Source organism: Protobothrops mucrosquamatus, unplaced genomic scaffold (assembly GCF_001527695.2).
Source record: "Protobothrops mucrosquamatus isolate PMUCROS unplaced genomic scaffold, P.Mucros_1.0 scaffold151, whole genome shotgun sequence".
Taxonomy (NCBI): domain Eukaryota; kingdom Metazoa; phylum Chordata; class Lepidosauria; order Squamata; family Viperidae; genus Protobothrops; species Protobothrops mucrosquamatus.
The window spans coordinates 409,263-435,527 of NW_015386516.1; the positions used below are offsets into that span (position 1 = coordinate 409,263).

At 36.6% G+C, this 26,265-nt stretch overlaps 1 protein-coding gene across 1 annotated transcript in view; it reads right to left on the reverse strand.

Moving 5' to 3' along the window:
- The window catches only part of TPR (translocated promoter region, nuclear basket protein), a 63,838-nt gene that overhangs the window by 28,855 nt on the left and 8,718 nt on the right, over nucleotides 1-26,265 (reverse strand). The window contains exons 8-28 of the mRNA XM_015813312.1: nucleotides 25,716-25,796; nucleotides 23,911-23,998; nucleotides 23,156-23,296; nucleotides 22,135-22,226; nucleotides 21,360-21,557; nucleotides 19,486-19,593; nucleotides 18,297-18,523; nucleotides 17,506-17,669; nucleotides 15,084-15,217; nucleotides 14,829-14,977; nucleotides 12,924-13,086; nucleotides 11,610-11,744; nucleotides 10,758-10,898; nucleotides 9,488-9,656; nucleotides 8,278-8,444; nucleotides 6,484-6,636; nucleotides 4,063-4,179; nucleotides 2,800-3,003; nucleotides 2,507-2,691; nucleotides 1,181-1,328; nucleotides 12-149 (exon numbers count right to left, since the gene is read on the reverse strand). Of these exons, the coding sequence (XP_015668798.1) occupies nucleotides 12-149; nucleotides 1,181-1,328; nucleotides 2,507-2,691; nucleotides 2,800-3,003; nucleotides 4,063-4,179; nucleotides 6,484-6,636; nucleotides 8,278-8,444; nucleotides 9,488-9,656; nucleotides 10,758-10,898; nucleotides 11,610-11,744; nucleotides 12,924-13,086; nucleotides 14,829-14,977; nucleotides 15,084-15,217; nucleotides 17,506-17,669; nucleotides 18,297-18,523; nucleotides 19,486-19,593; nucleotides 21,360-21,557; nucleotides 22,135-22,226; nucleotides 23,156-23,296; nucleotides 23,911-23,998; nucleotides 25,716-25,796 (3,102 nt within the window). The remainder of the gene's footprint in view (nucleotides 1-11; nucleotides 150-1,180; nucleotides 1,329-2,506; nucleotides 2,692-2,799; nucleotides 3,004-4,062; nucleotides 4,180-6,483; nucleotides 6,637-8,277; nucleotides 8,445-9,487; nucleotides 9,657-10,757; nucleotides 10,899-11,609; nucleotides 11,745-12,923; nucleotides 13,087-14,828; nucleotides 14,978-15,083; nucleotides 15,218-17,505; nucleotides 17,670-18,296; nucleotides 18,524-19,485; nucleotides 19,594-21,359; nucleotides 21,558-22,134; nucleotides 22,227-23,155; nucleotides 23,297-23,910; nucleotides 23,999-25,715; nucleotides 25,797-26,265) is intronic.

Sequence of the window (26,265 nt, forward strand, 5' to 3'; positions counted from 1 at the left end):
TTCATACTAACTTTTGCTTGCATTTGCTGAAGTTCTTGTTCCAATTTCTCTTTCTCTTCTCTTAATATCTTATTTGTTTCTATCAAAACATTCATGGTCTCTGTCTTCTTCATTAATTCTTCATGTTGAGCAATTGTTTTTGCAGTCACCTACAATACAACGCAATAATCAAATTCAAATATATGTGCAAATTCCGAACTTGCTTTCTGTTTTCACTGTTAAATTTCCTTGAGAAATGATTACTTATTAATGTCACAAAGTATTTACACTAAACTATATGTAAAACATGTATGAACTCCCAAACTGAGGTCATACATGAAATATAATTTAGATTTTAATAAGATCCATGAGGCCTAGAGGACTGAGCTGCTTCCTCCTCCTATATTCTCCTTTATATAGCATGCATTTTCTGCTACAGAATCTTATGTACTAACAAAACTTTTAGGACATTTGTGTACTCATGTTCATATCCAACTATTATATGTCAACCAGGCACTTTGGGTTTTACCATTATTCTATACAAACAAACCATCTTCCAAGAGAACTTGGCCCCAATTATACACCTTCTTAGACAAATCTCACGATTTTTCAGAGAACCATTAATTCAGTTTTTCATGTTCACGTAATCTGGAATTCTTTTATGTAGCAAAAGTAGCATTTCTGAAAACAAGTCAGTGATAGTCCCAAAGGTGCTTTTTCAAGAGGCAGCACCTGGACTTCCTTGTTTTTCTTTGAACACGTTTTGCTTCTCATCCCAGAAGTTTCTTCAGAGCTGAAGAAACTTCTTGGATGAGAATGAAACATCTTTCAAGAAAAACAAGAAAGTCCAGTTGCCTCTTGAAAAAAAGCACCTTTGGGACAACCACGACCGGGATAACTGAGAATCCCCTTAAACAAAGTCAGTGGTATTGTCTAGACCAGGGGTCTTCAAACTTGGCCCTTTTATGACTTGTGGACTTCAACTCCCAGAATTCCTCAGCCAGCATGCCTGGCTGAGGAATTCTGGGAGTTGAAGTCCACAAGTCATAAAAGGACCAAGTTCGAAGACCCCTGGTCTAGATTTTATTAAAGCAATATTTCTTGAAAACTGCGGTCTTGCAAAAAGTTGTAATGTTTGTTGGTTGGCTCAGAACCATCATAAAAAAAAAAAACCGATAAGAAGGAATGTGTGGATACATACTTGTACTTTCTCCCTCTCTGCATTCAGACTTTGCTGCAGCTCATTCAGCTCTCTTTCTAAATGTTCCACCTGCTGGCGGTAGCGTAAGCTTTCTACTTGTGCCACCTCAAATCGAGTTTCTGCAATCTCCTTTTCTCTGCGGATAAACCTGATATAGGAAAAACAAAAATCCTAGTTAAATTTATAGCTCTTCAAAATAAGTCTTGATGGTTTTTCTGGTCCACAAACCTAAAAACATTGAGATATTTCAATTTAAAATAAAAATATTGAAATTTAAATGTAGACCTCTAGAAGGAAGCCAGGCGTGTCATTCACCAAAACTGGGATTTAGTTGGCACTCTAGATCTGAATATGGCATCATTATTTTGGAATGAAGAATGAAAGTCTGATTGTGTTCCCAGTCCTGGGCAGCTTGCATCAGTGAGTATATATGTACATGAGATAGTCAAACCTCAAATAAGATATAAAAACTAGATTTTGAGTGGGAACTTGGATTCATCTCTTAAACATAGTTCCCTATGATCAGCAGCTGCCAAAAAAGCCAACACAGTTCTAGGCTGCATTAACAGAGGGATAGAATCAGGATCATGTGAAGTGTTAGTACCACTTTATAATGCCTTAGTAAGGCCACACTTGGAATACTGCATCCAGTAAAAAAGTGGAGAGAAGAGCAACAAAGATGGTCAGGGGACTGGAGGTTAAAACATATGAAGAACGGTTTCTGGAATTGGGTATGTTTAGTTTAATGAGAAGAAAGACGAGGGGGGACATGATAGCAGTATTCCAATATCTCAGGGGCTGCCACAAAGAGGGAATCAAGCTATTCTCCAAAGCACCTGAAGGCAGGACAAGAAGCAATGGATAGAAACTAATCAAGGAGAGATGCAACCTAGGACTAAGAAGAATTTTCCTGACAGTTAGAACAATTAATCAGTGGAACAACTTGCCTCCAGAAGTCGTGAATGATTCAACACTGGAAGTTTTTAAGAAGAGACTGGACAATCATTTGTCTGAAATGGTATAGAGTTCCTGCCTTAGCAGGGGGTTGGACTAGAAGACCTCCAAGGTCCCTTCCAACTCTGTTGTTCTGTTCTATTCTATTATAACACAGTAGATAAATAGGGCAGAGAACATATAGGGTAAAAATTCAAGACAAAGAAGGTGCAGACAATCATGGTGCTCCTATTTGTTTACTAGCACGGGCCTAATATATTTTCATGTTAAATGTCTCACATACTGCATGCAAAGTGAACTGCAAAATGTATGCAGGTACCATGCAAGCATTAATCAAAACTTATTAGATCAACATACTGAACACAACAATACCTGATAATTTCTACCATTTGCTCTTGTGATTTTCCTTCTTCACTGAGAGACACATTCAGGGCTCCTGGCCCACCTTCCTTCATTGAAGCCATCATCTTGTTGCTCAGAGTTTCCAGCTGTTCGTGCAACAGTTGGCTTTGTTTCTCTAAGTCTTCACAGCGAGATGCAAGCTTAGAAGCTTCATCCTAAGAGAGAAGATCAAAACTGATCATCCCAGAAGCTGAAACAAATAAATCTGAATTCAAAGACTAGGCACAGTCATAAAACCTGTCATAGATTATTAGAATCAGTACCTTTAATGCTCTTTCTCGCTCTTCCCATGAAGCTCTGCTCTCTCGCAAGGTGGATTCTGCTTTTTGGGCTGCTTCCTCTAATTGCTGCTTTATTGTGGAATTCTTTGCAACTTGCTCCTTGACAGCTTGTAAAGCTTCAACATCAGAAGAATGAAGCATCAGCTCCCGTTCATATTTACTTTGAGCTTCAGCAGCTATCTTTGCCTATAAGAAGCCAGAATGATCGTTGCTTCAGAGTTTGTAACAAATTCAATGATTTATTTTGCACTAGCTGTACCCGGCCACGCGTTGCTGTGGCTCAGTCTCAATGCGCCATTGTGCATTCATCCCAAACAATAAGTTTGCATTTCTGCAATACTTTTCTCATGCTGGATGCTTTGGAAATGTTGCACGTGGACGTGGGAGTTTCAATGAATTGCATGTTCAATGGCAATTTCAAAGCGTCCAACAGATGGCGCTGTTTTTCAAAAAAAGCATGTTTTTACCTGTCACAGGTGTGACATCTATATAATATAGGTATATAAAAACACGCACATATTCGAATGCAACGTTGTGTCAAAATTTCAAAGCAATCAGTGAAGAACTTTTGGAGATTTAAGATTTTGAACAAACAAACATTTACATTTTTATTTGTATAGATATGGTTGCTTCCTAAATAAGAGCTTTATACTTGCTAAGTGAAATACAAATATATCTATGCAGAAAACAAAATCACCATGAGTCACACCAAGTTCACCATGAATGTTCCCCTAAAATTTTTGACATAAATGTTACATTAGGAGAAAATAATGGGGTTCAGTATTATTCAAGAAAAGTATGCAGAGAACAAATAATACCAAAACAGAAATAATATATAGGTGGATACTCCCAGAAACTTAATGTACAAGTTGCAGTCCAATGTTCTATGCGCACCCCATGCATATTATATCACCGTTGAATTATGTGTATGAAAACATAATGGGTGGCCAAAAAGCCCCCTGTTGATTTATTAGGGATCTGTGGGTAGTAATAAAAGATGATGTACTAAATCTCTTTTAGACTCTCAAGAAAGAAAAAAATATTTCCAAATCACAGAACAGCAACAATAACAGAGCATTTAATTTTGAAACATCTGTGAAATGGGAAAAATTTCAGGGTTAGAATGCCTTCTTCATAATTGATATACACTTATTACTGACATGCAAAAGCGACTCTAATCGATCTACCCAATTTAACCAATACTTAATTCAACTGCAAATGTGTGCCAACATTTTAGAACCTTACTTGCTCTTGGCAGTCCCGTTTAGCTTGTTGTTCATTGCTGAGGGCTGTGTTTGCTCTCTGGAGAGCTTCCTGAAGTTCAGACTTCATATTGGAGAGATTTTTCTTTAACTCGGAAAGCTACAAATAAAGCATCAAGGATCAATATATTTTTTTTAAATGCTTATCTAAAAAAAATAGTATAGACCTAGGTATAAAATAACAGTGATAAAAATGTCCTGACTCCTTAAGCAATATAGTATTTTTTGCCTATGATATGAGAAATATAAAAACGTTTGGGATGATTTATATGAGGAAAATGTACTAAATACTTAAATATAATGGATTTTGAAGACTTGAATATGCTTAAAAAATGAAACATTGATTATAAATGTATTCTAGTTTAAGACGGATATGTTTTTTTTAGACAGTATATTATTTCTGTCCTTTGTTCTTTCTGTTTCAAGATATAAAAATGTAAGTGTTGGGATGGTTCATATGAGGAAAAAGACTTCGATATATAAGTGTAATTAACTCTAAGAAAATTTTAACTGGTAAAAATGTTTTCTTTTGAATATTGTGGGGAAAATAAATTTAAATGAGAACTCTAAAAACAGGATCTATGACAAGATGGTCTAGATGATTAATTAGAAAAGAAGCTTAATAATGAGGTGGAGGATATTTGTAGATATTTAATTGTTATCTTCTAAAATTATCAAGAAATGTACTAATTTAAGGTTGATAAAAGAGAATATTATTGGAAGAAGAGAAAATCAAGGAAAGCTACTATGTGGAATATGGAACTATGGAAACTAATTGGTATTATTTGTAAATACAAACCCAGACAACACACTGTTTACCAAATATTGATGGTGATATGTAAAAAAAAACCCAATAAAACATATTTTAAAAAATTGTCCTGGACTTAAGGTCAAGTATTTGCAGCACTTTAGACAATAAAACTCCTTACTAAATAAATATCCTTAATACATTTCTGCTTGAAGATAGTCCCATTCTTAATGCAGTTATAGAGGAATCTAAGAACTTTTAAGATTTTGCCTGCCTGCAAACTATCAGGCTAAAAGTGTATCAAGAGACATTTATGCTTTTCCATATCTACAACCAACCATTTGCTAACCCTTCAGCATACTTCAATTTGGCTTTTCTCACACCAGATTTCTGATCTGTAAAAGATCAAGCTCCAGGAGAAGCAGTCAGATGGAAAGGGAAATCCAATATTCTTAACAGACATAGAAATACAAATTTTCCTATAAATCCTTAGACCTTTGAACACACAATGACTGAAGCCACCACTGACTGAATTTTTCTATTCTTCTATAAGCTAAAAAGTAGAGGAACACAAACTGCAGATAAAAAGTATCTGGGTCTCTAAATCCTTTTGTGCAGCCTTTCTCTGCTGCCACAAATTTTAATTAGTAAATTAAAATTATATGTTTTAATTATGGATAATCTGGAAAGCAAACAAGAGAAAGAAACCATGACTAGCTTTTAAAAACTTTTTTTTTTATTTTGGATGTTCTTTTACCAAGCTACTTAACCCTTAACCAGCTATATCAATCCCAGACATACTCAAAAATCCAGAGGCAAAGTCTTTGACCCCCAAAGACAGAGACAGAGATACAAAGATACTGATTCTGCCAAGAGAAATAGAGATAGAGTGGTGGACAGAGAAAATTTCAGAAAGAGAACATAATATGAATGAATCATATCAGATGAAGCAAATGTATGGATCCAGTATTTTAACCCTGCAATTCCATGTCTACAATTCCTATATTCAGGAATTTTGATTCCAATTGCTAACCTATTTATATTCCAATAACCGCATTCAGCTGATGCTGATAGAACAGTGTGGGAAACAATTCTGCATTAAATCATTCTTCCCATTCTAAATTTCCATAACTTCCAAAATCTCCCAGCTGAAATTGCAGCGATAGTAAAATGGCCAAATTTTACTTCCCTCATTCTTCTGACAGAAAGCTTCCCTGGATTAGAGTTTTCCATCAAAGAAGAGAATCAGTTGCATTTTGTAACATGATTTCTAAAGAAAATGTTTTCGGAGGAACATTTGAAATTGTTAAAAATTATTATTTCCAGTTTTATCTTAATTGTGCTAGACGAGCAACAAAGTGCTTAATTTTCAGTTCTTCTGCAATTCTTTGTAAGAACATAATACAATATGTGCAGAATGACAAATAAAAGCAGAGCAACTTCTCAGCATCTAAAATAACATGGACATGATCAGCCAGTCCTTGAACTATGTGGCAAACTTTGTTGAAACCAAAATGTTTCAACAAGAACACAAAAAAATGATAATCCAAAACAGGCACACTTAAGATCTTATATGTTGTTCCTGTGCTACTTTTCTTTTTTGGTTACGTACAATAACAAGAAAGTCTGAGGCAGAAAAGAATCATGTTGTTATACCTGTTGTTCCATGTTTTCTATGGCTTTACGTTTTTCATCTTGAAGCTCCTGTTTTTCTTTCTCAGCCTCCATTAGTTTCTTCTCTAGCTGGGAATGATACTCTGAGGACTCTTTCAAGCGAGCCTCAACAGTGGCCCGAACCTCTTCAGTCACCTACACAGCAAATGAAATCAAGATAGGAGTATATTAAGAGGCATGCATCATTGCAATTGTATTGCTTGTTTCTTCAGCATGGAAAGTGTAATATATGTATCTTAAAGACAATTCTGTAGTCCAAATTGACTTAACAGCTAGTCTGCTCATAGCCCGAGGAATATTTTTCAAGTATAAAACAAGTCTGAAAAAAATGAATGGAATAATAGCGTGCTTTAAAGTTCCAAAGACAAGCCAAATACCTATATAAATAAAACATTTGGAAAAAGGCAATGCCCTCACAGCATTACCACTTATCCCATTTTGAAAATATATTGTTTCAACTGATTCATCTGACTCAATCAACAAAAAATAGAAAGAGAAATATAAACGTTAGGCATATTACAGCATCTGATGAAGTCAGCCACGCCTTATGAAAGCTTATATCTTTTATTTTTTCCTAGTCAATGCATATAATACAGCAGGCATTCAGAGAGCATATATATCTTACAAGGGATTACATCCAATGAAGTTAAACCAGTTTACAGGACATACAGCAATTTTGGCACGAAACATTCACGTCTTATTTATTTGTTAATTGCTATCAAGATGGCCTACTACATTCTGAAAAACAATGTTGAAAAGAACCAAACAGAACAATTAACCAGTCAAAAATTTAGAGCAAAACAATTAATTTAATCCAGAGCCTTAAAAAAATGGAAGTATTTTGCTTTAGCAAAAGAAATACAGATCATTTTGGAAACACACTTTAAAGTCAAGCTGACTGTCTTTCTTTACCGTTTGTTATGTTTTCAAATGAAATACGAAAGGATAAAAAAGTGTCTTGATGTATGAAAAAATATGTGTTCTCGATATATCATTTTTTTTACAGTACAGATGGGCAAACCCAGCTTCCCCAAGTGCTTGCTTTGTATTTTCAAAAGCCTTTCTGACCAATGAATAACTGTTACTTGATATTCTGAGGTGATAAAATACATGTGAACCATGGTTCAAGACTAAAGTTGGCTTAATCCGTTAAATAAAGAAACCCTATCCATCTTCCAAATCAAGGGGAAAAAACAGCCAAAAATGCCAACCCAATCCATGTGTCAGATGTTCCACCAGCTACTTTACATTAACCAACTACTGAAAGACTTGATCGTTCCATTCTTCCTCATGCCAAACTAAGTAAACGTCCTGGTCCAGCAAGGATTGGCTAGTTCTAGCTTAAAGCTTGCAAAGAACAAAGACTAATGTTCTGAATTTCATCTGAAAGCAAACTGGCATTCAGTATTACTGAAACAAAATATAGATGATATGACCAGGAAACCTTTCATTAGATGGCAATCTGGCTTCAACATTCTGAAATTGTTCAGAAATACTTCTCCATAAAAGAATACTGGAATAACTTAATAAAAACTGAACCAACCCTGGTCACAGCCATTTATTCCCAAAACTGTCTAGGATCAGATGTAGGGGACAAAAAATAATTGTAGTTAATCAGGAGCAAGACTGACGTGCCAAGTGGTCTTTTGAACCTTAAATGGAATACTTTTGTCTTGTTACAGGTCCCAATGAAAAGATTTTCATGTGGAATTTCATCATGAAAACATAGTTCCATAGCTGAATTATATTTAGTGGATAATATTAAAAATAGATTACCTGCTTTTCTTTGTTAAGGGACTCTTCAAGGCTCACAACCATCGTACGGTATTGCTCCACATTACTTGTGGCAGTCTTTAGCCTCTCCTTCAAATCATTAATTTGGTCATCAGATTGCCTCAATCGACTTAAAAGATCATCCACATCCTCTCCAACACTAGATTGGCCTAAAATTTTAGAAGCAATTATTAAATAAGGATTTATGAACTGAATTTATAGCGCATCTGTAGTACATTTTGAGTAAAAAAATAATATTTTCTCAACTGATTCACAACTTTCAATATTTATTCACAGGGTTTTTTTTAACATAAAAGAAGAATGACTTACTATCAACAAAGGAGGTTTTGAAATGTAAGGGCTTTTAAAGCTGGCAAACAGATAAAATCAGTTGTAGCCATTTCACTCATCATACAAAGCCAAAAACTGATTTGCAGTTTGTAAACCAACAAAGATACTCCCCCCTCTCCCCGCAAACCAGGAAAATTGGCAGATGTCAATCTACCACTGCATAGGCTATAGCTTTGCCTGTTCAACAATGCTCTGCCTACTGCAATATCTTCAACCTCCACAAAACAGTATACAGGGGGTCCCTACTTAACAACCACTCATTCAGCAACCATTCAAATTTATAACAGAGCTGAATGACGGGGACTTATGACCGGTCCCCATGGTCACATGATCAAAATTCAGGCACTGGGGGCCCAGCTCACAATTACTTTGCAGTGTTCTGTGATTGCCATTTGCAACCTTTTTTGCCAGCTTCTTACAAGGAAAGTTAATGGGGAAGCTGGTGGGCAGCTGCAAATGAGGACCACTTTATGAACCATGTCAATTTGCTTAATGAGCAAATTGCACAAGAGCTGCAATTGCCATTGTTAAACAACACACATTAGGACCATGTCACTTGGCAATGAAAATTCTGGTCCTAATTACTATTGTTAAGTGAAGAATATCTGTATATTTTTCCTTATCTTTGAATGGCTTGCACATACTTGGCTTAGGACTTTACACTCCACCAATTGTCATTTGGGGCCAACATTAAAACAAATTAAATCTGAATTGCACCATTTAGAAGATGTATTAAAAATCCCTCAGAAAACAGCATCATGCAAGCCTTATATTTAGCTTCTTCAAAATATTTCTGGCACACTGAATTCTGCTCATTCTGCTAAGGTTCTTCTCCCCGCGTATTCGCATTGGGTACCCTTACCTTGGCCAGCAGCTCTCTGCAATGACTGAGAAGCTATTTGAGCTTCCATATTGTGGAGCTGCTGCTTTAACGCTGCTATCTCCTTTTGAGCATTCTTCAGCAGTTCTTTGGTGTTAGCATGAAGATTCACTTCAGTTTCACACTGTCTTTTAGCATCCAAGAGGTGAATCTGAGAAGGAACATTATAGTACTTTACTTCAAAGCACCACACTTCAATTTCCGAGAAAATAGCTGAAAGCACACTCTTTACTTAAATGTCAAGATTGTTTTGGCTTTTTCTCTCAAAACAGAACATTTAAACTTGTCACCTTTTCATTGCTAAATAAATATTAAAAACTTCTTACTCCAACATATAAAAGAGTTGAAATTCTTTCTGCCCATGTGATAACTTGTGTGGTACAAAACACTGCATCCATCCACTGATATAAAAGCACTACAAGACTTAGAATTCAAAACATCTAGAGAATATTATCTTGTCTTCCACTGGCATAAAACCTTGGGCTAGAGAATGCTGTTGTAAATCCCTGGCCCTCTTAAGGAAAGGGAATTGAAAGGCAGGAGAAAAACATATGATTCTACAGCAGCCCACAAAGGGCTGGAAGTCAATAGAGATATACTAGCTCAGATACAATGAATCCTTTTACAAGATGATCACACTACGCAACATCACAAGTACAGTGTACATAATGTGTCTTGGCATGATCCTGTCTTACCTATGATGCCAGATGACAAATAGAACAGAAGCGGGAGCAGGGAAAAAAATCCTACTGCTGGCAGGGATGATCAAAATATCTACTACCTGTGCCAGAACTCAAACAGTCATGTCGGAGATCCACTAATACGCCTCCATCCCCCCAAAAGTGGGATAATTCCAAATGCAAAGTTATTTTAATCTTTTCTATTCCATAAACAGACTTTCTCCTGCTCATCCTCTCAGCAAGAGGTTCCTACGTCAGCATTGTGATGGAAATATGTTTTAAATGTGTTCACTTAAGTCTGCATCAAATTAAATTCATTTAATTATTTTTTTAAAAAAAATTATATTCCTTTTGTTGAATAAAACCAAAATAGCTGTAAGGAATCTTTGGCTTTTTGTTTTACCATTCTGTATACTCTTAAGAAACCAAACCAGTCCTCCAGAACTTAAATAAACTTCCAAATAAGGAATTTATAGTATCTTGAATTATAAATGACTAGATGGCTTCCTATTAAAAATGACTGCTCAGAAAGTCATATGAACATCTAAATTCCTTCAGTTTCTAATACTTACATCCTGATTTTTGGAAAGTGTGTGTCTTTGCTCCACCTCATTTTCCAGTTTTTTCTTCAGCTGGGCTATTTCTCTTTCCAACTTCTCAATTTGATTATTGAGCCTCTGTCGAGTTTCTGTCTCTCCCTTTTCCAAAATTACCTGGTAAGTAAAATACATTTTAATATGTAGTATTTCTGCCAAATCTTGCTCATATTTACCAAACATAACCAATAACAGCATTACAGATCAGTAGCATGTAGAACTTAATGATTTCAATGCTGCTAACATTGGATGTTTTTGCTTTGACAACAGTTAGAGATGCAATGATTTTCTTCTTATGTTTTACTTTTAGAATTAGATGATGCTGGGGGGGGAGGAATGTGCACGAGTGTTTGGATAGACATAATAATACTGGACTTAGTGTGTGAACCAAGGTTAATGAAATAAGAGATGATAAGAATTGGTGGGCTGGAGAACTGGAGGGAGAGCCTGCATTTCAAACTAATTGGAGAATGTGATTTATGACTGTTAATTGGAGGAGGGAATTGTGCTTTGATACTATGTGCTCAGGGGAGGGGAATCCAGTTTTTGGCTTCGACTGTGTTAGTGCGGATGCTATGCTACTCAAATAAAGATTCTTTAAGGTAAACAATGCCTCGAAGTATATGTCGGAACTATGACAAATGATGCTTCAGGTTTTTGGTCCATATCTTTACAGTGTTTCCTCTATCACAGCAACTTTAAGATATGTAGATTTCAACTCCCAGAGTTCTGGGATGTGAACTCCCAGTGTCTTGAAAGTCACCAAGGTTAAGAAACATTTTTGAGGAGAATAGGGAGAAAAAAATAATGCAATACAACTGAACATACCTGAATAGATTGCAGATTAGTAAGGAGCAGATTTTGTCCTCTATGTTCTGCTATTAAAGATTCTTTTTGCTGAGTCAAACGAACTTCGGCCATTTTTAAAATATCTTTTTCTTTTTTCAAATTCTCTGCTCTCACCTTAGAAAGAGATATTTCATCTTACATTAATTCAATCCACGTAGTATTTTAAATCCAAATTCACTGTTCAACATCTGAATACATCAAGTTAAAGTGGATCAATCAACTCATGATTAATTAGTTCTGTTCCTTTATTATTTCTAATTTGGGGGGTATAATGGTAGGAAGATGTAAACAATTCTGTAGAAGACAACAGATAAATGTGATTCTAGAAAGGGTATGGCATCACATGAAGTTATTATACACCTTCCACTTGGTTATTTGTCTCTGATATTTTTAAAGGAATCTATCTTGCTTTCTTCCAACAAATCAGACTTACAGAAACTTTAGAAAGAGCCAGGTAGGAACAAATCAGCATGTATAAGCACATTGTACAAACAAGCCAATATTCCAAAGAATGTCAGCTTAATGAAAAGTAATGATAAGCCTATTTTATTATGCTTGTATATTTATTTCACATTACTTCCAAATTCGAATTTGGCTTATATTACTCTTACTTTTAAGAATATATATTGTTTACTCTTAAGCTGTTTCAAAGAAAACCTACAACCACACCAATTACTTAAAAATATTAAAAATAGTTAGAATAATTAAAACGATCTGTGTTTAAAGGTACGTTCAAAGAGTTACATTTTCAAGGTCTAAAAAGGAAACAAAGCAGTTAAGGCTTTTGGCTCCGAAGAGAATTCCTTTCAAAACATTTGGGACAACTACAATGTAGACTTGAGAGCAGTCTGCAAGTATAGACAAACTTCATATGTCATCAACTTTGAGATTGCACGTGTACAAGTTGCCCTTTCAGATATTCTTAAGACTTTTCATGGCAGAAAGGAGATTTGCAGCTGGATCTCTTGGGCCAAATGTCTATGCACTGGATCCAAATTATTGATCAAAACAGTAGCAACATCACTAATGATGTTACTTACTTGGGTAATGTAAGCAAACCACCAAGCTCAGAGAGCACCAGGAACTCCACAGTTCCACCCTAAGCCACAGATATTAATTGGATGGTCCATCCAATTAAGTCTGCTGCAGAAAAAATGTATTTCAATCCTTAGATTCCTCCATAGCCAAAACAAAACATGTCCTCCAAATTGGGATAAAATTAAAAGAGGCTTATTAGAAGTCTTTGCCATTACAAAATAAACAATAATGTAAAAAATAGCCAGTAACAATCACCTCTGCAACCGTTAATTTTTCATTGGCTCCTCTTAATTCTTGAGTCATCGTGTTGATGATCTGTTCCTGCTTCTGAGTAGTTGCTGACAGCTTTTGAATTTTCTCATGCAGTGATGTGATCTCTCGCCGATATCCCTCTACGTTATCTTGCAACATCTCATAACTTCACCAGGATGAAAACCAGGAAGGTTTTGTTCCATTGAAATTGATGTAACAAAAGCAAAGGGGAAAATCAGAACAAAAAGTCTTATTAAAATGTACAGGGAGCAAACAAGGGTAAGAATTTTGGGGGGGGGGAAGATTCTGTAAGATGGGCAGCCTATACATTTTATAAATAAATAAATGGGCACCTTTAATGATTTAAAAATGTTATAATGGAGAATGTTTTCTATTCATGGTTTCAACCATTCTAGTAGTAGCAGAGTAGTTTTATTATGATAAAAATTATTAAATTATTTATAAAGTATTTATATATGAAATAAATCAATCCCTCTTCCATTTCTTTTTTTTCTCCTCTGTAGTCATACCCACTGGAGAATCTCCAAGTTCATTCAGATAACCTGAGGTGTTCTTTTTTGAGGGGGACTAGAGGAGGGTTCGAGGGAATGGGGCGCGCACACATGCACCCACACATTCTATTCCAGCTTCATTAAAATATTTTGAATGAGGGTCACTTTAGTGTTTGAGAATACTTAAAAGTAGCCTGCCACTCTGAATTCAGAAATGACGTATTCAAACAGATACAGACAACATCCTAAAGTCTTGAACAATTTCCCCCCCAGTATTTATTCCAGTAATTATTTCAGAATTATATCTATAATATGGGAACCACCTATAGTAATTTGCTAATGTATGAAAGCAAAAATCAGATAAAAGCAATTTGATAATATGCAACAGGTACTAAGTAAACACATCTTAAAATTAAATGCAGTAATTTATTATTTCAGCAAACGCATAAAAATCTGCAGGACTAAGGAATTCTTATTTATTTGGTCCAAACTTGATGATCCATTGCTATCTTTTCCCATCATGTCTCCATTATACGACATAACAATACTGTAAAGAAACTCCAAGGGAAAAAATAATAATTTAGCTAGACAACACTGAAAATGAAGATTATTAACTAGTGCAGACACAGAACTAGCATATTTTTTAAGCAAAATTTGGAAATAGCAGATCTGCATACTGTTTTTGCCTTATGGTTTAAATTTCAACCACCCTTTTCTTTATTGAAAATAGGTGAGACAGACATTATAGAGAACTGCATTCTATCCTATAAATGAGAACTGTTCAGCCTTTCCCACTTCCATCCAAATTGTTCCCTCCATGAGGGGGAACAGAAAACATACATTTATTTGGTATGGGTTTGGGCCTTTCACTAGGCACAGTGTATCCATGTGTGTTAAATACAATCTCATATTGAAAACAGTATCTTGAAACTAACCATCATCACCAACATGCTGCTGCAGGTATAGCCAAAAAGATAATAGAGAGGGGGGTGTGTGGAAACAATAAAAACCAATCATATGGCATTCCCAGTTCCAAAGCTTAGATAATGCTTTGGTGGTGCAGTGATTGGAATGCAGTTTTGCAGGTTGATTCTGCCCACAGCCTGCAGTTTGATTCTGACGGGACTCAGCCTTCTATCCTTCTGAGGTTGGTAAAATGAGAAACCAAATTGTTGGGGGCAATATGTTGACTCTGTAAGCTGCTTAGAGAGGGGTGTGAAATACTATGAAAGGGTATACAAGTCTACTGCTAGTGCTATTGATGCTCAAATGCACAATTATCAGACCTTTTATCCAAGAAATATGCAAATTGATAACTGGAATTTTCTCATTAGTAGCGAAACATGCTAAATCAATTGTGAAGGGACTTCTTTTAATGTTGCTGATTTTGGCTTACCGCTTAGAGGCAAATTCAAGCTGGGTAGAAATCTTTGTATTCTGTGACTTCAAGTCAGTAACCTGTTCTTGAAGCTTCTCATTTTGTTCATTCAGCAGCTTGTCATTCTCTGCCTTTTCTTTCTTATAGTTCTCAAAAAATTCCTGCAGCTGTCAAGTGCGTGAAATAAACAAAACCGTAGAGGGGTAAACAGAAGGCTAGACGGAAGAAAAGCATGTCTGATTTTGTGAGCATGTGAAAGGCAAAAACCCATACCTGTTTAAGGGCAGCCTTTGCTTCTGCTGCTTCAGTTGACTCGATCACTGGGACTGAAGTTGGAGTTGAAGCAGGTAGGGAACCTGACAGGCGTTTAGGGGTTGATGTCAGTTCCTCAGGCAAGATGCTTGAAGCTAAATTATACAAAAAAAAATAATTCCATGGAGATTGTATGGAGTTCAGTGTCCTGAACTCACAACATCCCACTGAAGTCAGGCAAGAGAAATCCTGAGGCAAGGTGATCTAAAGAGATTTATAACTGGCTGAAGAACTGAACCCAAGCTCCCTTGTTTTAGACTAAGAATCAAACCACTTGAGCATGCTAGCTGTCAGTCTCATGCATGGGCCAGATCATGAGCTTGCCAAACATTTTAGTTGGCAAAAGACATACTAGCATCAATTTAAAAAAAAAAGTGGTGGAGGCCAAGACAAAAAATAAATCTTGATTCATTTATTTATATCTAAATGTAATGAGAATCAAATATAATTAACGTAGTTACTCTCTACTCGTGTATTTCATAGTTTATCCCTTCTGTCACATTTAAAATTCATTTGGTAGCAATCTTTGATGGGCTTGTGCACCTCTACATAAATGTTATATGTAGTGACGTATTCATTAGCTCCGGCATTCAAAGTTAAAAAGACTAAATTCAACCTGCTCCATAGTTTGATGAAATTATCACCATTACAATATGCAACAGAATAAAAGGGGAATGCTTCCTAAAGTCCAATTACATATGTAATTTTCTTGGCAAAAAGACAGAAATAATTTGCTTTTGCTTTCCTATGGAATTTGATCAACCTAGCTTGCAGCTTTGTTATTTCCTAGTGATTCCCATCCATGTGCTAATTAGGTTAGACCTGCTTCATTTTACAAGATTAGTTAGATTCTAGTACTTAGCTACATGTATAATAGCTTAAACCAGGGGTCCCCAACCCCTGGTCCATGGACCGGCACCGGTCTGCAACATACTAGCAACTGGGCTACCGCAAACAAGCAAAGCCCCATCTGAAAGATGCAGGCAGCACATGAAACCACACCCCCTCCTGTCTTTGGGAAAAACCTTTCTCCATGGAACCAGTCCCTGGTGCCCAAAAGGTTGGGGATCGCTGGCTTAAACAACACCATTAAACAAAAAATAAACAAAAAACAAATATAAAACAAAGTCTGTCTGATTGCTTAAAATCAAAGGCCAAAGTCTGTTTTCTGTCTTTCCTGTTTTCATGCAAACATGTAAAACAAACCCCGTAAAAATAACATCATAAAGTTAGATCAGCTTTTCTTGATTCTCTTTTGCACTATAGTTCTAAGAATTCTCAGAATAATAAAGTAATGAAATCAAATTAAAAAATAAACAATTATTATTTCTATTATTCTATTTCTGTAAGGGTAAAAAAGAAAAGAAAAAGATAAATGTTTCCCCTGTCCAGTTGTGTCCGACTCTAGGGGGCAGTATTCATCTCTGTTTCCTAGCTGAGAGAACCAGCGTTTTCTAAAGACACTTCCGTGATCATGTGGCCAGCATGACTATATGCCGAGGCACAGGGAACACTGTTATCTTCCCACCAATGTGGTACCTATTTATCTACTTTCATTTCTATGCTTTCAAAGTGCTAGATCAGGGGTGTCAAACTCAATTTCATTGAGGGTCGCATCAGCATTGCGATTGCCCTTGGGGGGCCGGGGGTGTGTGGCCAGGGTGGGTGCAGCCTACTGGGTGGGCATGGATGGAGTGGGTGTGGCCTACTGGGTGGGCATGGCCAGCTCTACACTGTTTGCGTCAAGGGTGCCTGTGGGGGCCTGGGCAGGAGTGGGACAGATCTGAGGGTCTCTGGCAGAAGGGGGTGGGACCGGGCAAACACCAAGGCATGGTCCATTTCTTCATTCCTCACAAAGGGTGACATCTCCCCAGCATGCACCCAGGGGGCGGGGCCGATGCAGCAGGGGCTGGTTCCTTGCTGTTTCTAGACGGCCTTGTGGAGCTAAGACTGAATGCATTTCAGCATAGATGGCCACCACAAAATTGTACATTGGCTCCTGGCCGGCCTGGGCCAGGGCCAAGGCAGCGGGGGCCGTTCTCTCACTGTTTCCAGGATGGCTTCATGGGCCACATGAAACCACTTCGCAGGCTGCATCCAGCCCCCGGGCCTTATGTTTGACATGTCTGTGCTAGATGGACAGGACCTGGAACAAGAATAGGAACTCACCCCATCACATGGTGCTTGAGTCTAGCTTCTAGTCAACAAGCCCAGCATCTTAATCGCTAGGTCACTGTACTACTTATTCTGTAAGGGTAACCCATAGTGAAAATCTACATTGTGACTGCTGTTAATGATGAAAAGGCCAGACAGGATTTTTTTCCCCAAAGCAATGTTGCAGTTCAGAAAAACATCAATAAAAGAAAGCCTGTCCAATTCTGACCTTGCAATGGAATGGCAACTCCAGTAGTTTGGGCCAGCAAAATCCGATACATGTCACGCTGACGAACGATGGACTCTACAAGCTGCATTTGATGGTGCCGTGCCTCACGCAGCTTTTCTAGCTCAATTATAGCTTCTCCAAGTTGATTCTGGAGCTCAGAAATCCTGTCATGGCAAGAAAAAGTTATTTATGTTAAAATATAGAAGTTATGGTGCCAAAATGGAGGAATGATAAAAAAACCAGGAATAAAATTGCACTAGTAGAATTCTAAATTTAAAGAAGAGGTATGAACTATCTCCTCTAGTACACTGTGATTTTTGCTTATAAAATGGGCAGAACAGAGTTTCTGAGAAGTACCTAAATTGAGAAAATGTTCAACAAACATTTCTGCCCATATTTCTTCATGCTATCTTTTTGAAACTTAACTAAAAGTGTAAGTTTGCAGCTATGATACAAGAAGGAAACAGTGAGTATGCATCTGAAGCTTGATCTGAGAAGCCAACCAAGACCCCTGCTTCTTCTCAATAATTAAATAAATAAATAAATAAATAAATGGAGTATAGAAGTTACAGAAAACATGTAAGACTTACGATGAAGCTACCGTTTTTTTTACATGAATGGAAGAGATCCTGAAAATTGGGTTACTCACATGTATTCTAAATTTTACCATGATTAATTTAGACAGCTCTTATAAAATTATTTTTACCTGAACACCAATGCAATGTTAATAAACCTTGATTCTAGACACCAAATCTTGGTGTTCCAAATTCATTGCCAAAGCTGAAACGTACTTGGTAGAAGTGGTTTCTAGTTCTTCTTTCTCCTTTGCCTCTCCCAGCTCTCGAAGAGCTATTAAGAGGCGTTGATTTTGCTGCTGAAGTTCCTCAATGTTTCGGTAGGAAACCAGGCGCTGACTTATTACTTCAGAAGAGCTGCTGATGTCTGCAGAACTGACTTCTTCATCACGGATGACGTGATTACCTCGGGCTTCTTCAAGCTCCATCAATAATACTCTTATCTTCAAACAGAAAAATAGATTATTCACCCTGTAGAACTCTATCTGCCATCAAATAAATACATATGCTCCATTCTTTCAAATTTACAGGGTATCATCTGTTATCCCACAAACCCATTTCTAGAGTTACTCAAGTTTCAGGAATGTTTAGTTAGCATAATTAAATCCTAACTACCTTCCATTCTTTTTTAGTGGTTTTGACATCCATCCTTAAAACCATCTCCAAACTGATCAAAATCACACCAACATTCAGTCATTTTTGCTATCAAAATTTGACAATGGGAATTCTAGCGGTTGAAGGTTAATGGGAGGCCTAGGAGCTATACATGGCCCATAGGTTATTTATTCTTGAGTTCGAATAACCAAATATCTGACTATTCCAGTTATTTTCCCTTTAGGTCAGGAATCAACTGATAGAAAAAATAGGATTTTTTTCATTCCTAAGCTTCGTTCTCTTTCCATGTCTACTTTCTCCTTTCCAAGCCTCTTTTGTTGTTAAGTATTAGATGAACTCTATTCCATTGGCAGGTTGGCTCAGTCAAGGGGTTCATCTATGTGTTTCACCCTCCTCCTATGGCAGGGGTCTTCAAACTTGGCCCTTTTATGACTTGTGGACTTCAACTCCCAGAATGTGCCTGGCTGAGGAATTCTGGAAGTTGAAGTTGAAGTTCACAAGTCATAAAAGGGCCAAGTTTGAAGACCCGTCCTATGAAATATAGGAAGTCTATTTTAACAAGGCATCTGGAGAGAACAGAGAGTAGAACTATATACAAAGCTTGTATTAAAGAGCTCAACAGTTCCCATTTACTACTGAATGAAAGGTTTACAGATATAATTTCACAATAAAAAAAGCATTTATAGATGTGTGTATTGTTATAACTTCAATTAAGTGATGGGTAGCAAGTTAAGGACTACCTGCATTTTCAAATCACGAGATTCAACAAGAAATAGTCTAGAGAACTAACCTGTTGTGAAAGATCTTTGACCTGAATTTCAAACCTCTGATTCTCTCTTTCAAAGACAGAAACATGCTTGTTTGCTTTATCAGCCTCTTCTTGTAAGCGCTGGATTTCCTGTAACCCAAAGTTAAGCATGACTAAAACTGAAAATTGGTCAATGCGTTTGAAAATCTTTAATATTTGCAAAAAATAAAGAAAAGAAAAATATTGATTCATGTGATCTTAACATATATGCTTGTATCAGACTAGGCAATAAATAGGTTTATGACAGTCAGTTTAACCCAGGGATCCACAACCCCCTGTCTACGGCCCATTGGGAACCGGGCCACACAAGCGATGGAAGAGTGTGCCAAATTCCATTTGCACGTGCAGCATGTGTGTCAATATCTCCTTCCCCCCCTCTGCTGGCAATCCCCAGAGCCGGAAAAGTTGGGGACTGCTGGTTTAACTGATTTTCTTAGAAAGAGAAAAAAGAAAAAAATTAAACATATTCTGTAAATGCTATATTATAGATTAGAACAAGCAAATTAAATCTCTCCATTATTCCCAAATAATGGCTCCTAATGATAACAGTTGCTCAAATATATAAAGAAGTAAACTGTTCACACTCCTGTATAGCTAATAGGGAAAGTGGTTATATTTCTATCTTCATAATATCATCTCAGTCAACCCAACTATTACTAATCAGTATGCTATGACAAATATCGCTTACAAGTTTATTCTTTGTAATAAATGAGCATTACTTTTTTTTACTATATTATACGAATGTTCACCAAAATCATCTCAAAGCAGCTAATATAAAATAATAACATCCCCTTAACTTAATAAAATATATGGACTGATTCAAATAAGAGTAGTAATCAAATTCAGAAGATACATTTTAAATTGCTTGTGGGATGCCAAGAGAAAAGCAGCATGCATAAAGCATTTTACAGTTATAGAGCGTTAGACAAAATGGTTCTTCACGTTGTGGAGGTGAATATAGATAGCAAGAATGTAGCCAACTAAAGAAAATGCCCTCAGAGTTTGAGAAGACTCTAAAATAGGAGTATGTTCCGTCTAACCCAGGGGTAGGCAACCATGGCTCTTTTATGACTCGTGGACTTCAACTCCCAGAATTCCTGAGCCAGCCATGCTGAGGGGAAAGGGAGAGGTTTCCAAGCTGAGCCATGCTGGCTCAGGAATTCTGGGAGTTGAAGTTCACGAGTCATAAAAGAGCCAAGGTTGCCTACCCCTGGTCTAACCTATCAACATAGGTCACTGTTTATGTAATCAACATGGAGGAAAAACAAAACAACATAAGTAGATGGATCTGGAAAAAAAATCATTTAGGTTATACACTGATTATCTGTTCCAAATTTTTGCCACATTCTTGACAAACTAATTACAGAAGAATTTTAAGGCGTCTTCTAACAGCACTGAGCCACACAATCACTGAAAGCACACAGAGCAAATCTTGATGAGTGGTAACACCATTTGTTGCACTGTTTGTTTAGATAAACATAAACATACTGTCTACCACTGAAAAAGCAAGTTTGTCATGAACAATATTAGCATTTGTATCTATATGGATGTACATATTCTTATTTATGAAACTTTTAAATCAGAAACCTCTACATGAAATCTAAATTGTTACCATCCACTGAAAGCAACATTCTCTTTATCACAAAGGACAGGTCTAATCCCCCCAAATCTGTTTTCTGTGATCATTTTCTTAGATCGATGTATACTATAAATCCTCCATAAATATTTGTCTGAAATCAGAAGTTGATGAATTGCCAATGTATAGTATATTGCTTAAAAACAGTATGGGATCCTAGAGCACCTTCGTAAAGGTTGTTATATTTTGTGTGTGAACTTCCCTTCAGTTTCATACTGACCTTCATAGCTTGCTCAAGTTTAGCAGAAAGACTCGCTACAGCCTTTTGGGAGCGTTCATATTCTTCTCGCTGACGCTTCAGAATGGGTGCCTTGGCTTCCACTTCCTGCACTATTTCATCCAAATATTTATTGATCCTCTTATTCTCTAATTTTTCCAAAAGCAGCTGATCCTGAGCTTCTACGTAGGCATTGTAAAGCTGTAGTAAATGAATAAAAAATAGGAAATAATCCTGTCCAAATTTTTATCCCCAATGTATCATTCACTTATGTGTTTGAGAGGCTTTAACCATCCTATATAATCAATCTGGACTTGTTAGCCTCCCTAACAGCCTATACATCAGTGTTTCTCAACCTTGACAATTTTAAGGCATGTGGACTTCAACTCCCAGAATTCCACAGCCAGCAATGCTGGCTGTGGAATTCTGGGAGTTGAAGTCCACATGCCTTAAAATTGTCAAGGTTGAGAAACACTGCTATACATAGATAGAAAGAATCTAAAACAGTAACAAATAATTTGTCCAAAATGAAGTACTTCTGTAAATTATAATCCAGTTTTAAATATTAGTAAAAACACATTTCTTAGTAAAGAACACTAGGTTTATATATATTTTCTTCCTTTTTCTATGTGGATTATGGCCAGGGATGAGGATAATCCCAAATACACCTTGTTGACATTGAAAGAAAATCTCTGTTTAAACACTATTCTTGGGAATGTTGTTACCATCAAATACATGAACTTGTAAACAGTACAAATATCATCGATTTAATTCCTACCTCAGTTAATTTCATACCAGGCTTGACCACTTTTGCAACAGCAGCAGCTGTAGGAGACATAGCTGCCAGCTCATCCTCTGAAAGTATGGCCCCTAGAAAAGATTAAGGTCACAGCACACTTTTAAAAGGTGGCCATTAATGTAATAAGCAATCTAATTAAACAATCTGCCTCTCACATATTTTTACCATATTAATTGTGCTCAGACATCCCAAACGACACCAGCTGCATGGAATGAGCCTAATCCTTTTTCTATCCAACGTGCCACCGGAAAGATTTCCAAAGCCTTTGTATGGTCATTCCAAATGCTGGTTAGGTTTAATGAGGATTAATTTAAGGAAATTTCAAAGATGAGTATCAAAAAGATTACCCATGATTGACATTAACTACTAGAAGCTCTTGGGCAACACTATATAGCAAACTATATTAACCAAAACCTTTTGAACTTCTCCTGGCTGCACAATAGAAGTTAGAAAGAAGAGCCCCTATGTCCAAAAAGAAGCCCAGGTACTCACGAAACAATCTTAAACTATAGTTCGAATGAAGACATTTAGGAAACTGTGCAGACTCCACTAATTAGAACTATTCAGCAACCTTGATTCGAAGAGGAAAGAGTGATTTGCATTTGATTTAAGGAGGTATGTGTGCGCTCATGGTACAATCCAAATCATCTCTTTCCCTTGAATCCAGATCTTTGCATAGCCTTACTCAGAAGTCAGGTTCACTTGCACTGTTTCAATTAATATAATTCTTGCAAACTACCAATTGAGATTATTAGTTTATACACTAACAAAACCAAAAATGGCCATGAATATTGCTCACAAATGTTCCTGTTATAACAAGGGGAAGACAGTAATTTTAAAAAAATCACACCTAGGACAGTAATTTGTTTTCAAAGTATTTTTTAGCTATTTCATTTTTAGTACTACAATCATAGTTACTGCAATGAAATCAGTTAATCAGTTAACGGTAATGTTAAGTGTCCCAAATTTTAAACTGCCCCTTCCCTAGAAGTTACCAGACCTTTTCGCTTGGTAGCTGAAACCAGATCATTTGCGTTGTCCAACTCTTTCTCCAATTTGTTAATCTTTTCCTTCAGTTCTTTTTCAACCGCAGCCTTTGCTTGCTCCATCTCAGCCAAACGACCCTGTGTTTCTTTGTTAGCTAAGAATGGCAGAAAAATACATTTGACAGCAAGAGTCACATGCATGTTTGATGGAAGATCATGCAATTCACGACAATAAGGCAGATAATTCCACTACTACAGCCTCTTTAGTAGTCAACTAAAAGAAAGACCAAAAATGTGGACTCGCATTGTTCAAACAGTATCTTCCCTCTTTCCAATGAAAACAGCAAATGTCTTTTGAAAACGAGCAAGCCAAAAACAGAATAAAGTAAGGTGAACAGTTGAAATAGTTGGGTTTTTTTAATGGAAAAGGAATTTTATGATGTTTGTGACTATGTCTTGCTTTTTTTTTATAACCATAGATTTTTTTGGGGGGGAAGTGAAAAAAATTTCTGAACTTTAAGCCAACACTAATTTTTAAAATGTTGCTTTATTGTCATTTTAAACAGTAACAGTCGTTCTGACAAGCCATATTTTGGCAAGATATAAAAAGTGACTTATTTCATATTGTCCTTCTTTGGCATACTTAAAAGTAACTTGCGGCCTAGACTTGATTTTCAACAAATGTTAATTGGCAGATTGCAAAAAGCAGCAAGGACAAGTGATAAAGCCTCAAGCAAAATTCGAAATTCTCCAACGATATAATCCTTACCTTCACCAGCCTCTTTGAGAAGTTTGTGCAGCTCCTCCACAGCTTGGGTCAACTCATTACTCTTTGCTTCCAAGTCATCCGCAGCACTCTAAATGCAATGTATTGTAACTGAGCCAGGAGATAGTCATATTTACTAAGAAAAAATGTGCAGTTCTTTAAAGGTTAAAGCCTATGGAAGTGGACACAGGTTGAAACCTGTAAGATACTGCTGGGAACATGAAGTGGAATTTGTACAATATAAAAATCATAGCCCCAGATTAAAGTCTATGTCTGTCTGTTTTTAAAAAAAATATATTTAGCAGACATGTGTTTCCACCTAAAGCAGATATGGAAGTGTTATCTATGACCTGGCAATTAGTAGTAGCAATCAAATATATTTGCCATTATGGCATTTGGCATGAATTATTCAAGATCATGCTGGTAATTATACACTATAAAAGGGGGCCTTTGGCAATTTATTGCACGAAGTAGATACAGATTAAGGCACAATCCTTCAGCTCAGAACAATTTACCAAAAGAAGACAGTTGTATTTGATTGTCTGGTATGTTTTGCATTTCCTATTAGGAACTATAATCCATAAGACTGGAAGTGTCTCACTGTCCACAAATTATCAATATGACAAAGTGACTGTAGTCACAATCAGATTCAATGCTCATTTTAATGTTTCTCATTCTCTTGAATGTTGGAAAGGACAATACCTTAAAAAGCTCAGATACTTCTTCTAAATTCTGTCCCCCTTTCAGCATTACCCATGATTAATCTTACACTGTACAATCATCAGTATTGACAAGTGATTATTTTTAACCGTACTTTGGCACCAATTTTAGGTAAATTTTTGCAAGCAAAATCTTGCAAATTTTAAAAATTAGTACAAGTTAACACCATACTTTGCAAAGAACCTCAAAAGCTAAACACTGTAGAGTAGTTATACCAAATAAAATAAATCCTGCCTGCAACTAACACTGGATTCAAACATCTGATAAATAATATTGCTTTCAGTTGAGTGTGATTCTTAAGTCCACCCATTGTACCTTAATATTATGTGAATTAGACCATAGCAGTTTATTCAATGGCTATAATTAAAAACAGGCTTAAGTATAAATCTGGCCATTGTAAAGCTCATCAAGTAATTAGTATTGGCACTTCACATTTATCATGTTAACTATAATTAATTTAATAATGAAAAAAGAGGGAAATTCTCATGGAAAATACAACTGTAACACCAGATATTTCACATAGAGTTTAACTCCTTTCTCTCCAGTCCCCAGATGGTGTCAAAGCCCCTATCACTTGGAGCAGAACTGGAATCAGCAAGAATTTTTCTTCCATGCCGAATGTATCATGCAGGCAGAATTTACACATTACATTAACTGTAAAATGATCTGTCCTTTAGCTTAGCATGTTTTATGGGCCGAGTTTATGTAATTCGAATACCACAATTTATGTCAATTTATAGCTTGACCCATATATAATTTAAAGCTTATCCAATAAATAATTCCCAGGGGCTCTATTAACTGTTTTATTGCAATAAACATACCATTTAAAAGGACATGTTTCCCAATATAACCAACTAGAATTGAGATTTCCCCCCACGGTAGCAGTTACTAATCAGCCCCTATGTTTTTTTTTCTATTTTGGGCAGGGAGGGTGGAGGACAGCAGGAAAACAGAGGGATCACTGGCCATCAGCAACCTAATGGCAAATGCAATTAGTGCAATTTGATACCACTGCTGATCCAAACTGATAACATGCCTCCTCTTCTAAATACAGAAGATGAAATCATGAACAAATAGCAAAATCATACCTTATATAAATTAGATAACTTGATATGAGCATTTAGTTCATTGTGGAATCTCTCTTCCATACTAGCTTGTTGCTCTTTTGCCTAAAAAAATTAACATACATGTTTAATCTCTAAAGTTCTAAACAATTAAAGATAAAACAACCGATACATTCTTATACTCATAAAACAATTCAATACTTTAAAAATTCTGAATGCTTTAAAATGGAATAAAGGATAAAGTCTTTAACACTGGTAACATGACTTAGTTTTCAACTAATTTTCCACCAACTGTTGCTTCCACGTATTCCGAAATGCCATAGTATTTAGATCAGTGGTTCTCAACCTTTTTAATGCCGTGACCCCAACCGGTCGTAAGTCGAGGATTAAACCGGTCGTAAGTTGAGGACTAAACCGGTCGTAAGTCGAGGACTAAACCGGTCGTAAGTCGAGGACTACCCAACCGGTCGTAAGTCGAGGACTTTCCCTGCCTGGGAGCGCCGTGCATGCGTGGTTCCGCCCCCTGCGCCGGCCGAGGCATAGCTGGCAAGCGGCAGAGACAGAGCAGGCCGAC